Source organism: Pipistrellus hanaki, assembly GCF_964339955.1.
Source record: "Pipistrellus hanaki genome assembly, chromosome: 10".
NCBI lineage: Eukaryota > Metazoa > Chordata > Mammalia > Chiroptera > Vespertilionidae > Pipistrellus > Pipistrellus hanaki.
The window spans coordinates 47450696-47466216 of NC_140512.1; the positions used below are offsets into that span (position 1 = coordinate 47450696).

The 15521-nt window shown below is 38.7% G+C and overlaps 1 protein-coding gene across 1 annotated transcript in view; it reads left to right on the forward strand.

Moving 5' to 3' along the window:
* KDM7A (lysine demethylase 7A) overlaps nt 1-14437 on the forward strand; it is an 81973-nt gene extending 67536 nt beyond the window's left edge. The window contains exons 17-20 of the mRNA XM_084896744.1: nt 66-274; nt 1854-1939; nt 6983-7256; nt 7885-14437. Coding sequence (XP_084752870.1) covers nt 66-274; nt 1854-1939; nt 6983-7256; nt 7885-7979 — 664 coding nt within the window. The 3' untranslated portion in view covers nt 7980-14437. The remainder of the gene's footprint in view (nt 1-65; nt 275-1853; nt 1940-6982; nt 7257-7884) is intronic.
* Nucleotides 14438-15521: the final 1084 nt, after the last annotated feature.

Consider the following 15521-nt stretch of genomic DNA (forward strand, 5'->3'; position numbering starts at 1 on the left):
TTAAAATTTACCAAAATGCCATTAGACTAAATAGGTTCTTGTATTTTTGGTTATCTGTTTTTTAGGGAATGTCCTACCTCGACGAGCACAGAGGAAGAAGCGATTCAGGGCATGCTCTCTATGGCAGGGTTGCACTATTCCACATGTTTACAAAGGCAGGTACAAAGCACAGGCTGCAGCAGTGAAAGAAACTCTCTCCAGGATCCCAGCAGCTGTCACAGCAGTAACCACGAGGATAGGCAGCTGTACCGCTATGATAAACCAGTGGAATGTGGTAAGAAACTTAAAAGTAACTCATGACCCCAAATTTAATAGCTCTATAATTCCAGTTGAAATTAGAGATTATGAATAACTGTTTATTGCACATTTTTAGTTGGAAATTATATTAAGCATATTTATTGGCCAAAATATATGTAATGTTGACAAGTTATGTAAGACGCAAGTATAAGAATTTAAAATGTAAATTAACTGGGATTGAGAGTCATGTTCACCAGCATAATTTTATCATTGCTGTTGAGCAATAGTGTTATTTCCCTTTTATAAGTTGGTTACAGTGGAAGGAATATTTGGTGCTTTATTTTATTATTAATTATTATTAATATATTAATAAATATCCTCACCCAAGGATATTCCTCCATTAATTTTTAGAGAGAATGGAGGGGAGGTGGGGGGCAGAGAGAGAGAGAGATAGATAGATAGATAGATAGATAGATAGATAGAGAAACGTCAATGTGAGAGAGACACATTGATTGGTTGCCTCCCGAATGTGTCCTAACTGGGGCCGAGGATTGAACCTGCAACCCAGATATGTGTCCTTGACCAGAAAGTGAACCCACAGCCCTTCAGTGTGTGAGCTGATGCTCAAACCACTTAGCAATACCAGCTGGGGCCTTTAAATGGTCTGCTAAGCTTGAACAATCACTCTCATTTTCTTTTGTGGGAGGGAAAACAAGTGTTGAACTTTCTAATTGGGGACATTCTCTCTTTCGCTTTAAAGGAAGTATTAGGAAAGAGGATACTCAGTAGTAACATCAGTGATGCCGCAAAGTGTTTTCTTTTCTGTGCCTTTAAGGGAAATTTTGTTTCCCTAAAAGTGTGAGGAGGACTATGCCTATTACAGCATTGTGTTTGTTCTCATGGAATTAAATGTCAACTAGGTACCAGGAATTTGACATTATTCCACTTAATTCTTGAGACAACATTTTGTTGTAGGTAATATAACTTTACATACAGGTAAAGGAAATAGACTTAGTGAAGTTAATTTAACTTCCCCATACGTATTCATTGGTGTTGGAATTTGAACCCATGACTGTCTGATCCCTTTGCTCATTATCTAAGAGAAAACTGAGGTTTAGAGAGATTAAATAATTTATCTAAAAATGCATCGATAATTGGAGAGCTAAAATTCAAATCTAGGTTTGTCTGTACTTTCATTATACCATTCTGTCTCTCTATAATCTGTTTGGTCCCTTGAAAAGAAAGCTTCTGTGCAAATACTGCAAAATTCAAACAAGCATATGCCTTTATTCTGTATGGAAAAATATATCATTTTTAGAGAGTGTGTATTGCGCTTGGTTTTACATCTACAGCAGATGGCCATAAAATTTTACTCTAGTCTTCCAGCATCTGGCAAAACTGTCATATAAAGGAAGCCATTGAGAGGATTGAAGGAATGTTTTATTTTTGAGAGGGAAAGAAATGTGGTAAACATACATGAATAAATATTTAAAGAATTAACATACTCAGTTTTTAATAAAATGATAACAAATTTGCTTTCAGTTTTAAGCATTTAGCTAATTTTGTTCTTTGAGATCAAGTTTGTGTGAAGATAATTGATTAAAACTTCTCTCTAGGATACCATGTCAAGACTGAAGATCAGGATTTGAAGCGTTCTTCCTGGAATAAACAATTTGATACAACTTCCAGATTTAATCTTCAGGTATGTTCAAGCTTTTTTTTTTTTTTAAATAAATCTTTATTGTTCATATTATTACAGATGTTCCTCTTTCTCCCCCCCCCTCTATTGCTCCCCTCCACCAGGTTCCCACCCCACCCTCTGCTCTTTCCCCACCCCCCATTTTCCTCATCCATAGGTGCACAGTTTATGTTCAGTCTCTTCCCACACCCCCAACTCCCCTTTTCCCCGAGAATCGTCAGTTCATTCCCCTTCCATACCTCTGATTCTATTATATTCACCAGTTAATATTGTTCATCAGATTTTTAAAAAAATTTTTTTTTGGTTTTTAGATTCACTTGTTGATGGTTACGTATTTGTTGTTCATAGTTTTTATCTTTACTTTCTCTTCCAAAAGAACCCCCTTCAGCAATTCATATAATTCTGGTTTGGTGGTGATGAACTCCTTTTGCTTTTTTTTATTAGTGAAGCTCTTTATCTGGCCTTGGATTCTGAGTGATAGCTTTGCTGGGTAGATTATTTTGGGCTATAGGTTCTTACTGTTCATCACCTTGAATATTTCTTGCCATTCCTGTCTGGCCTGCATGGTTTCTGTTGAGAAATCAGCTGACAATCGTATAGGTGCTCCTTTATAGGTAACTACTACCTGCTTTGCTCTTGCTGCTTTTAATATTCTCTCTTTGTCTTTTGCTCTTGGAATTTTAATTATGATTTGTCTTGGTGTGGTCTTTTTTGGATTCCTTTTGTTTGGAGTTCTGTGCGCTTCCTGGACTTGTAAGTCAAATTCTTTCACCAGGTGGGGGAAGTTTTCTGTCACTATTTCTTTCAGTATGTTTTCGATATCTTGCTCTCTCTCATCTTCTGGGACCCCCATAATTCTGATGTTGGTTCGCTTGAAGTTGTCCCAGAGGTTTCTTACATTATCTTCAATTTTCTGGATTCTCTTGCCTTCTAGCTTCTGTGGAGGAGTGTCTTCTGGCTCTTTATGTTCCAAATCTTTGACTTGATTCTTGCGATCTTCCCTTCTGTTTTTAGGACTCTGTATAATATTTTTTATTTCAGACAATGTATTCTTTATTTCTTGTTGATCCCTTATTATTTCTAATTGATCCCTTTTCATATCCTCATAGGTCTCGTTTATTTTATCGGCCTTTTCTAGGAGATTCTTGAACAACCTTATAAGTGTGGTTTTGAACTCTATATCCAGTTGCTTTTTGTCCTCCATTTCTTCCCTTTGTGATCTATTTCCTTGTCTCGGCATTTTCGCAGCTTCCCTGAGTTGGTACCCTTAAAAGTCTCTGTGTTCTGCCTGGATGGGGCGGAGTTTCAGGGTGGAGCCTACAGCCTTGGCTTCCGTCAGCCATGCCCTATGTGGCTCCTGAGTCTCAGTGTTTCTCAGGGTCCTTCAGTACTCGCTGCAAGCACCTCTGAGAGTGAGGTGCCCTCGAGTTTCGCCTGCTACCAAACAGTCTAGTCTCTCCCCCAATGAGCCCGGAACTGGGGTTCAGTTCAGTTGGAAGTGAGATTGGAAGTGGGGTTCAGAGCAGTCTGGAGCTTTTGTCTCCTTCCCGCCAGGGCAATCCCGTGGCACAAACAACTGTCTCTTCTTTGCGCGCAATGTGCGCGCCTCCGGGGGCTCTGCCTTTTGCCGCTCCCCTGGGATTCCGCCTCACAGCCCAAGCTCCCTCTGTTTGAGCCTGGGTCCCCAGGGTCTGGCCTAGAACTGGGGTTCAGCGCTGTCGGGTCTGGGGTTCAGCATAGTCCGGAGCTTTTATCTCCTTCCCGCTAGGGAATCCCAGCCAGGCACTCAGCCGCCCCCTCTTGGGCTCTGCCCTCTCCGCGCGCCGTGTGTCTCCATACCTTAGGCTTTTACAGCTCCTCCGCTCTTCCTTCTGGTTTTCTCCTTCTCGTTGTAGAATTTTCAGTCAGTTGACTTTCCTGTAGTTCTGGGTAATGTCCATTTTATATTTTAGTTGTATTTTATTGAAATTTGTTGTGTGCGGCTGCGGTTAGGTGTTTACCTGTGCAGCCATCTTGGATCCTCCTCCCCCTGTTACTCAAGCTTTGAAACATTAAAAGGAGATTTAGAATAGTCATTAGCTCTGTTTTTTGCTTTCCTTCTTCTTTTTTAACTACAATTAGTTAACAACCATTAGATCTGGGAAGGTAAAAAATTACAATTAAGTCCACATTTGAACAACTATCCATTTTTAGAGATTCTGATATAATGCCTAATGCAAAGCTCATGGACATACCATGATCCAGAAAAGAATAGTTTATTCAAAGAAGTAGTTAAAAAATACTAGCTGCCAGTACCTTTCGATGTGTCTAGTTAGAATGAAACATGAAAGAAAAGTACCAGAGGATCTCTAATCTCTGACATTGTTTCTTGTACATTTTTAATTTCTTATTTTTTAAATTGTATTTATTTACTTATGTTAATCCTTGCAGAGGATATTTTTCCATTGATTTTTAGGGAGAGTAGAAGAGAGAGGGAAAGACAGAGAGAAATATTGATTGAATGTGAGAGAAACACATAGATTGGTTGCCTCCTGCACATTCCCCAACCAGGGCCCGGGCTGGGGAGGAGCTTGTGACTAAGGTACATGCCCTTGACCATAAGTTTGACATGCTTGATATCCACTGAGCCAAATAGGCCAGGGCTTGAACATTTTAGATGCTTAATTTCTTTGAGAATTTGATGAGAGTTATAGATTCTCTTTCCAGAAAATGATCATCATAAATGCTGACTTTTGCTTACATATTCTTATGATTTATTCCCCAGACCACTCTTTGACCTCAAATTAAGAACTCTTGCTCTAAGAGAGGCCAGTTTATATCTTTGGATCCCAGCATATTAATACTCATACCAAACAAAATGAACCCCATATAGCTTTTTAAAATTTCCTTTTTGTAAAGAAAAAAAAAAGCCGAAACCGGTTTAGCGCAATGGATAGAGCGTCGGCTTGGGGACTGAAGGGACCCGGGTTCGATTCCGGTCAAGGGCATGTACCTTGGTTGCGGGCATATCCCCAGTAAGGGGTGTGCAAGAGGCAACTGATCGATGACTCTCTCTCATCGATGTTTCTAACTCTCTATCTCTCTCCCTTCCTCTCTGTACAAAATCAATAAAATATATTTTAAAAAAGAAAAAAAATATATATATATTTTTATTGATTTTAGAGAGGAAGGGAAAGGGTGAGAGAAAGAAATATGGATAAGAGAGGGAAACACTGATTACTTACTTCCTTGCCTGCCTCCTTCTGGGGATTGAGCCCACAGAATCCAACCAGTTACATTTAGATTCAGGAGTTGACAGTCAACTCCAAGCATACTTGTGAGTAATAAATTATGGATATTTTTTATTTTCTTCATTTGGCTTATCTATATTTTCTAAACACTCACCAGTCGCTTTTACAATAAGGAAAAAAAACCAAAACTCCAGGTTATTTTTTAAGGCAGTTTGTCTGTATAAGTTCTTTTAATAGAACAGTATCCTCCAGACTCAAAGGTCAGGTAAGAAATCCCTTCATTATTATAATTCACTTATTCAATGTATGATTTTATAGTGCCTCACTATAGCTGGTCATGAAGTTTATAACTTCACTATAGGATTCAGTGTGAAAAGTAAGCTATTATTATTAAATCTAACTTGTTTTTATAGTTGTCTTTGAATATAAAGAAGAGGATAGATGATTAGCATGATCATTTTGGAGACAATCAGATTTCTTTTGTTTATAACTGAGAAAGATATTCAGAGGCACGTCAAATCATAGCAGTTGTCTCTTCATGCTCAAGCATATTTGCAAAATCATTTAAAGCAAATCTGTATTTAATGCTGTTTTTAAAACTTATTTAATCACTAAAGGCCTGGTGCATGAAAATTCATATACTGAAGTGGGGGGTGTCCCACAGCCCAGCCTGCCCTCTCTCACAGACCAGGAACCCTCAGGGGCGGGAGGTGCCCCGGGAAAGGCCACACCCCAATCACGCCTCTGCTGCTGCCACTGCTGGCAGTGCAAGCCTCGGCCAGCCCTGGTTACCTGAGCCTGGGGGCAGGCCCGACCATGCCACACACCTGCTTCCCCAGCGGGGTGCGAGGGGACTGACTACTACTATCTTGTGGCTGTGGGCGCCACTATTTTTTGAGGGTATGACAGTCAATTAGCATATTCCCTCCTTATTGTCTGTGGGTGTTGCCATCATTGTGAGGCATGCTGATCAATTAGCATATTCCCTCTTTATTAGATAGGATAGGATTACAGAATTGGAGACATAAGAAAATAAGGTTAAAGAGAATCAGAGATATGTTTTATATCTCACACACATAATTAAAGCTAATTTTGTGAAACATCTGCAGTGTGCTCTATCTTTTCAAGTTTGTCTTTTCCTTTCTCTTTTAATTTTGGTCATGGCTCTCTCCATTAATTTCAAGACCTATCAATCAGTAGCAGTATTTGTTTTGTCCTTACAGTTCATGCAGTAATCTTAAGAGCCTGAAGGAAAAATTGTTACAGGATCTAGGTTTGTTTGTTTGTTAAATACAGTAGAGATGAACCTACGGAAGTTAAGTTTTAAAAAAGATAATGTATAACACAGTGAAAGATATATGAGAACTATGCCATATGAGCAGTAGTACCACTTCTCCCATCTTGGCTTCCTTTCACACCATGTGCTCACTGAATTCAGGATGGCTTGTTGAAATTACATTCATTCTCCCTCCCTTCCCTTTTTCCTCCCCTCTTTTCTTCCTCTCAGTCTCTGCCTCTCTTTGTCTCTTTCTGTCTCCCTCTCCTTTCCTCTTTCCCTCTCTCCCCGTCCATATATAATGCTTGCTTCTTGAGTTAAGTTATGATGCAACTTCAAGACTTGAATCCTTCAGAGCTTTTAGCTTTTGGAATAAGTGAGCTATAATGAAGGGTAGTCTTCTGTGACTATTATGTGTAAGAAAACCAAAGTTCAGTAGTCTATTTTCTCTCTCTCTTGGCTTGGTAATGTATAAAGAGGTTAAAAACTTCACTTCTTTTAAAGGAACCTTGATAATTCAGCCTTATTTTCATTCTTTAGGATCCAAGTAGAGGCCATAAATACATCAAAAAGGAAGGTTCATCAGAAATCAGTCAAAAGCTACAAAGTAGGAATTCTGTGGACAGCAGTGGCTCAAGCCCTCAGAATGGAAAGTACATGCAGAATTCAAGCTTGGTTTCAGGGGCATGCCAGATAAGTCATGGCAGTGTAAGCCCAGAAAGGCCAGTTGGTGAAACTTCCTTTTCAGTGCCCCTTCACCCCACCAAGAGACCTGCATCAAACCCACCTCCTATCAGCAACCAGGCAACAAAAGGTAACTGCTGCACATTTGTAGGTTATGTGTATTTCTGACTGTGTGAGATGGTGAGAGGGACAGTTCTGATAGAGGTAGTATCTGCAGTCAAGTTGCTCACAGCTTGATGCATATGGATACTACAACAATAGCAGTTTGTACAGGTTCCTGTGGGAACAGCAGGATACTGAGTTACCTCTAAGGACCAGGAGTGGCTTTTGGGAGAAGGAGGTAGATCCTGGAAAAGATGGTAATGAGTTAGTTAGCCCTGCCAAGTTGGGGAAGTGACATAGCATTGGAGGTAAGGAGCTACTGTGACCTAAGGTACAAAGGTGAAAAAATAGCACTTCAATCCATTTTGTTGTTGAACACAGTTTGCTGCAGAATATGGTAAGAGCTCATGCTGAAGAGATGGGCGGGGATCAGACTGTGTGAGGGCCACGCAAGTCCTGTGAAGGAGGTTGGCCTTTATCCCTCACATGAGGAGATGGCAGGGATTATTCCAGGAGTGTAACAGTGGAATTCCAGGAGTGTGACTTTGCCCTTTTAGAACACTTGGAAGACTTGCTTGCCTCAGAGCCCTCCCTTTCAGAATTCCAGATCCTGTATGATTTGCATCATTATTTACACTGTTGTTGGTGTTTTATAGGTAAACGTCCAAAAAAAGGAATGGCAACAGCCAAACAACGCCTTGGGAAGATCCTTAAGTTGAACAGAAATGGCCATGCACGTTTCTTTGTGTGATGGAGCTTCTGTTGGAATCACTCTTCCCTTTGGAGACCAGTCTCGGGGGGTGTGGGAGCCTGGAGCTTCCGCCACGCATGTCCAGTGAAGAACACTGCCTGGAGAACAAAATGAACCTGATGCTGCATTCTCACTGTGCCACACCCACTCAGCAATAACCATTTTGGACCTGGTGGGGAGAGGAAGAAGGAGGGTAGAACCTTAAACGAGACCTTGAACTGAAAAGGGTCTCTTGTCAGGGCTTGAATTTCATTTTGTTGTTGGTAGTGTCTTGATTTATTTTCAGTGGTAAAGAATTATCAATAATTTATTTAACAGATTTTTTAAAAAGTTAACAGCTTTTAAATTCTTTCCTTTTTAAAGCTATTTATTTGGAAGATTTCTGGAGAAATATCTCACTAATTTAGATTTAAGAATGTGAAGGTTTTTAAATTATTTTTGATAGTGTGTGTGTTACATGTGGGGAAGAGCCACAGTAACAGTAACTAGTCTGGACTCTTAAATTTGATATTCAGGTTAAAGTCTTAAACAGGGATTTGATGCATTAATTATTTTAAATTAAGATGTATATGGAAATCATTTTATTTTATATATTTCATGTTTTTTATAAGCTATTAGCTTCGCTTTTGCTAACATCCAAGGTGCATACTGTTATCCAGGTTGATGACCTTATATCCCACCTTCCCCCTCTGCACTCCCGACTTTTGTGATGACACAACAAGACTCTCTCTTTGCAGGGAAACACTTTCATAGCTGATGTGTTAGACCTACATATAAAAGACCCCACATTTCTCATTTCGTTTGACATGGTATTTTCCCCCTAAATATAACAAAGGCTTTTTGCATTTTCATTTTTGCTGATGACCTGGGTTCCAAAGAGAACAGCTTTAATATCTTTTTCCTATTTGTGGAAAAAGTATTATAAGTTTGGTTAAATTGTCATATTTCTAGTTTTTCAAATGCATTTATAACTACAGAGGGCCTTCATACTGCTGATGTTGGAGGGCAGGACCAACACCTGCCATAAAGGTTATATTTTATGACGCTTTTTATTCTGTGTACCTAATTTGTTGGGAAATAAGATTTGACTTAGTTGTTCAACTCTGCATAATAAGCCGTAATATAATAGGATTATACTATATTAATTGTGTAGAAGCAAGCATGTAGGAGTAGACCTTTTGCAGGTGTGTGTGTGAGAGTGTGGTGTGTGTGTTTAGTTTTTTTATTTCTTAACCTTCTAAAGAATTATTTAAGACATGGGTTTGAAGGAAAATGGGTGCTTCTTGTAGTTTCTTCCATCTATCCTAACTTAGCCAGTGCATATTGAGGCTAAGTATCTGAATTGAGCTTTAAAGTAATCATGTATCTCTTTTATGCACAATTTTTACTAAATGCCAGCTAATGATAGTTAATATTTCCCCCTATTGCTTAAAAATAAGTAATTTCAGGGCTGGAGTGGGGTGGAGTGGAGATATTTCCAGTGCTGACAGGAGAGCATTATACAAGTTCCTACAAAGAAAATATAGGCAAATAAGATCAAATTTATTTTTATGAAGAAGAAATATGGCCATATTATGGATATCCTTTTATTTACTGAGCCAAGGTAGCAGAACTTTCCCTTCTATACTAAGTATCATGTGCAGTGCTAAGAAAAAGAAATCCATACCATCCTCCATCATGGTTGCATTCAAATGTGTATTTTCAAAGAGAGATTTCTTACTCTGTCTTCATTCCAATATATCATGGAATAAATATGAAGTAGCTTATGAATTAGCCTTTTTGGCCCAAGTGACTGAATCAACGTATGGATCTTACCAGGTGTCAGGAAGGATTTTGTGGAAATACTAAATGCCTATAAGTGGCCTACTTAAACTCTACACGATGCCAAAACTAGTTAAGAGATGGGCATGATTAGTCATTTGATTTAAAAATGTAAAAATTTAGGTTTGACTGATTGTGCCACCTTCCCACACAGTATATTACTGTGATGTTTTGGTTTTCTGTAGATGTCATTTCAGTGTTTATAGAATATGTTTTTGTTTAAGAAATAAGAGCTATATATATTTTTTCAGTTATGTCATGATTTGGGTTCTTTTTTTTATGTTCTTTTCACAGCTCCAAGTGTTTTTAATTACCTGATTATTTTTCTTTATAAAAATTAAAATAAAACAATTTCTTTTTATGAGTTAAAATTGTGGCCATTATCCACCCTCTGTACTTAGGCTGGTAAATACATATTTTAAGTAGACAGTATGTGGAACTTTTAAGTGAAGGTACTGTGGATTCGTTTTTGGCAATTTTAGCCCATTAACTGGCCAAGTTAAAAAACAAAACAAAAACTTTCAGCAGGGTAATAAATATAACCACTACACCAGAATGCATGTATCTTCTTCTGAATGGTGCAGATTCAGCCCCTGGTCCAGGGACTTTCCTAGTCTTACAGAGTTACTGGCTCTGATGCATCCCCTGAAGCTCGGAAATGACTGAGCCATGAGGTCATTGCAGCCAGTATCTGGACTCAACTGTAACAGACAACCTTGTGTTTTTCCCTCGATCTCATTATAAACAATACTACTGCACAGATTCTACAACTTAGGAAAACAGCAGTGGTGGCATTTAGCTAGTTATAAGCAAATAGAAACATGTAAAGAAGAATTATGATTAAATGTATGCATTTTTAATTATAGTAGTAGATAATTTTCCTGTATTGATTCAAGTAAGTAACTTCTATTAACCTAGTATCCACTGTACTGTAATTCATAATGTCACATAATATAATGCTCTCCAGTATTGATTAATGATGTAAACAGTACAAAGCTGGCATTTATAATAGTTTTGTATCCTAGAAATACATTGAACTTCATAATCATCAGTTAATTTTTAAAGCATACAAAATTGAAAATTCTGACTGAAATTATCTTATAAACTCAGAGAGAAAACAAGGCCATCTTTATTACTACTTAAATACTTAGCTTGAATACTGTTCTGTTTTTTAATAATCCCACTTATTGCCTTTTAAATGAACTCTACTGTAGTTATTCATATGAGATCAGCAAGTATTTATCAAACACCTACTTTGTGTCCTGCATTACATAGTTCTGTGGGGAAGTACAAAGTTGAAGTGTGGTCTTTGCTTTTGAAGTATCTTCGTCAGGAAATAAGCAGTATTATTTTTACTTGTAAGCAAGCATAAGCAAAAAAGAGCCCATTTATTTAAAAAAGCATTAACTTCATTTGTCTCAATTGAGATATACTATGCTATATAGAAGTGGAAGTAAATTTTTTTAATTTTTAAAATTTAAAAACCATTTCAGAAATTAACAATTTAATGTTGGCAGTAGAGGGTCATGGTTTTGTATGAAAGAGAGCAGACGACTTGGATTTTTGTCCAGGTTCTGCCATTTTTATATCAGCTGTGTGACCTTGAGTAAGTCACTTGTTCTTTCTACATCTTAGTTTTCTCATTTGTTAGTTTGGATAAAAATGCAGTTAACAAATACATGGAAAAGTGTTTCTTAATCTATTAACACTTCATACTTGCAGTTAATTTATCATTATTTAAGTTGCCACTGATAATGCACATTTTTATGCATTTAAAATTTAAACTGTTATTACTCATAAAATTTGTTTTATGTCAAATCTGTGCCCAGAGCATGCTACCTAAAAAACCTGAAGACTCTCTAACAAGGTGCTGAATTAAAATTAAAGTTAGTGCTTGACATGAAAGAAAAGTGAAATAGTTTATGGGTAAGAGTGATAATGTTTATCCTTATGAAATTATTAAGATGACTTAAGGAAAGATTCTTTCTGCTTGTTTCAAGAGATGCTTTCTATAGTGATCCCCCAAAGAGCTCCTGAATCACCGTGCCACCCCGCACACCACTGCCAGAAGTAACTATTGCAGTATATCAGCATTTTACGATTTCACAAGGAGATAAAGGCTTAATAATGTCAATCTGAAAATTTTTCAAAAATTCAATTTTTTCTCATTAAATATTAAACCAGTTGCTCCCTTAAAAAAAAAAAGCACAAAGCTAAAGATCACTAGTTGTTTCCAGATGGCTTTAGACCAGTGGTCGGCAAACTCGTTAGTCAACAGAGCCAAATATTAACAGTACGACGATTGAAATTTCTTTTGAGAGCTGAAAACCTACTTCTGCGCATGGGCCATGAAATTTCAATTGTACTGTATGTGTGCGCCCGCATGTGGTATTTTGTGGAAGAGCCACACTCAAGGGGCCAAAGAGCCGCATGTGGCTTGTGAGCCGCAGTTTGCCGACCACTGCCCTAGATCTTCATCTAAAGCAATCTCGAGAAGGTTGAGCATCAAGTCATTAGGAAAAACATGTTACCGGTAAATAAAGAAGACAAATGGAACCCAAATAGGGCAGTGATTTGCCTGGGGTCACAGTAGATTCTAGACCTCTCTGGTACCTTGCTTCCTACCACAGTTCTTCTCTGTGATGCTGGGCAGCCTCATGCTTGTCCTGGGGGTGATGTTGATGTGCTTGCTAGAAGCCAGATGGGAAGAAAGCAGAAGTAATATACTCACTACATTGCTGTTGGACTAAAGTAATTTTGATACTGCAGCCTTACTGAAAACCCTACTCTTATTTTCATTTGTTCTTCAGTGAAAATCATGACATAAAAGTCAAATCTTTCATATCCCTTACATAAATTTTTAAAAATTAAGGTCATTAAGAAGCAAATGCCTATTTCTAAAAACAATTAGCTTATATCTGACTAGTTTTACTCTTTTATACTATTTTTCCCCTCGTTAATGGATAGGGGAAAAAAATGCTATTTACCTGCACTCTGCCCCGTAGAGTCTCCCTCTCACCCATGGTGCCCTCTCTAGTGTCCTAAAGCTTTGTCTTAACAACTGCAACATTACATTTTTGTTAAAACCCTTTCAAAACTACATTCAGTGATTCTTCCAACACATTGATCTGTTCTGCACTATTTCACTTATAAACCCTGGCTACCACGTAGCCTGTGACCTCCAAGTAGCTTACCTATGCAAGACCCATGACATTCTGAACTCATGTTTCCTTACTTCAGAAAGCAGTCCTAAGTGGAACTTAATCATAACGATAAACCTTGCCTCCACCTACTTTTATTTTGGCCATTTCCTTTTTAAGATGCCAGCTATTTCCTCCCAAGGTTTTTCACCAAAACAATGATCCTAAGTGCTGGAATATATATTATCTTGCAGGAACAGAATAACCCAGACATACTCATATTCCTATGGTAGTTGGTTGGTAACAGTTACCATTAAGTGGAATATATAGTGAGGAATTAATTCCTTGCCTAGAGTCGTTTCTTCCCTCAAAGATTCATAGGTAACCTTTTATTTTTACAAAGCATACATATAACTTCCACATTATAGTCAGGGACCTGAGGTGTCACTTGCTAAGCAAACCCCCAGGTTATTTTATATTGCAAAAGAAACCTAAACCAAACTAAGGGCCTTACATTTATGGTTAGACTGAATCAAAAGCTATAACCTCAATTTTTCCCAAAATAGCTTCTGACTGCAAACGCGTCATGCAGTTTTTAGGTATGAAATAGCACTGATCAGGAAATGCATGTGCATCTTCGCAGGCTGTATTTCCTTCCGAAAAGACTTTTCTACTTTTAATATAAATTAAGCCATAATAGTTTCATGCTGTGGAAAGAGGGTGAAAGGTTCATTTGAAGAGATTATATAATATGAATTTTCACACTTACTGTGAAATGTCTAACTTTGCCAGTGCTTCAGCAGGTTTTGTGTGTTTTGTTTTATTTTTTTGAGGGGGTAGAGGGAGGTGATAGGGTGGGGTAGTATTGATTTTAGAGATTTTAAATCTGTGAAATTTGAAAAGGGGACTGTTGTTGGCTATGGTATTTATTAGTTTTGTAGTAATGTTTTGCTAGCCTGACTTTTCTTAACTGATTTTTATGCCCATGGTCCAAGGAGACTGGTACCATTTCTTGTCTGGGGTGTCTGCGGAGTAGTGTCTTGTCTGTTTGTATAGGCAGTCAGTGTGTGTGCACATGTGTGTCCTTTGAATACAGAAGCACACTGTGTGACTACAGAGTGGGGTGTGGCTGGGAAACGGGATGCTGAAGCTTTAAAGAGCATTTTTTTTTTTTTTACTCTTAACAGTATTTCCCATCTTTTGCCTGCAGGCAGGGAAAGTGTACAGTATTTATTTTGCTTCTGTTTTAAATTTGTAAGTCTTTAAATAGTTTAATTGGTTCCTAGAGGGGAGGACAAGTGACTTGTTTAAAATTGTATTTGGTATTCTTACTTTTCAATTTCTGTATTTTAAAATATTGAAATCAAAATTGTATTACTTCTGTTCTGATTTTTTTAGCGCTGGGTGTATTTTTGGCTCATTTTGTTTGAAAGTATAAATGTTGAAAATTGTATAAAATGTGTCTTTGGAAGAAAAAAATTCTATATCCAATTCTGATTTTCTGTTCCTTTTTTTTTTTTTTTTTGCTTATTGATTAATGGGAGAATTACTGGAGTCTGTGACAAGCGATATCAAACTTAGGCTCCGTACTATTTCTGAATATTCAAACGTGCAGAGTAATGTATCATATTATTTCGTTAGACGTATTGCTGGGGAAGCAATTAGCGAAAGAGGAAAGAAGACAAAAGGGTAATTAGTTGGCAAGATGAGGCTATGCCATGGCCATGGATGCTGGTGCTGCTGGGGGACACAAAAGCATCTGTTGTCCCCAACCTGGGCACCCACAATTACTTCTTGAGCACCTGCAGTATACCAGGCATTGTCTAGCGCTGGAGCTACGGAGTAAGACCAAGCCCCAGTCCTGCAGGGGCCTGCGATAGCCCTGAGGAGGGGAGGACGAGGAGTGCTGTGACCAGGCTGCCTAGGGGGTGGGAGTGGAAGTGTGAGTTCAGTGAGATGAGTTCATTGTGGACATAGTGCTTTTGAGGGTTGAGAGCCAGGTCTGGGATGAGCTGAGCATGGTGAGAGCTTACCTTGGGTCCCAGGAGAGAGGAGCCAGGGACCAAGAAGGAAGGAACTGGGGGCAGCACTTCAGGGCAGAAGAAGAGCCCGCGAGGGGGCGGGAAATGGCAGGAGGGTCTGCTCCGGAGAAGGAGCCTGAATGCAGATTGATGGAAACCAAGGCACTGACGGACCCACGGCCTCTGCTCTTCCTGCACCAATACCTGCAAGAGAGTACGTGGTCCAGAGTGCACCCACTATAGGCACCTCAACAGCTGCTACGAGAATGGTGCCCAAGCATGTTCACACCTCCTCTTTCTTACTGGCCTGTTTATTCCAGCTGATGGAAAACTAATTCTGAATAAATCTGTTCTTTTGTAAAAGTCCACAAGCCATCTGTGAACCTGTGGAATGTTTGCCCTTCCTCTGGTTTGCATGTTAGCAATTAACTACTGGGACCGACACTCCTTCGATCTTTAGCTGACCTTTGTGTTTCCACCAAGCAGTGAGATTGTGGAATGTGGGTGTTACCTCATTTTAGAGTGGGAAGAGTTGGGTGCTATGTTGCAGACAAGCTTTA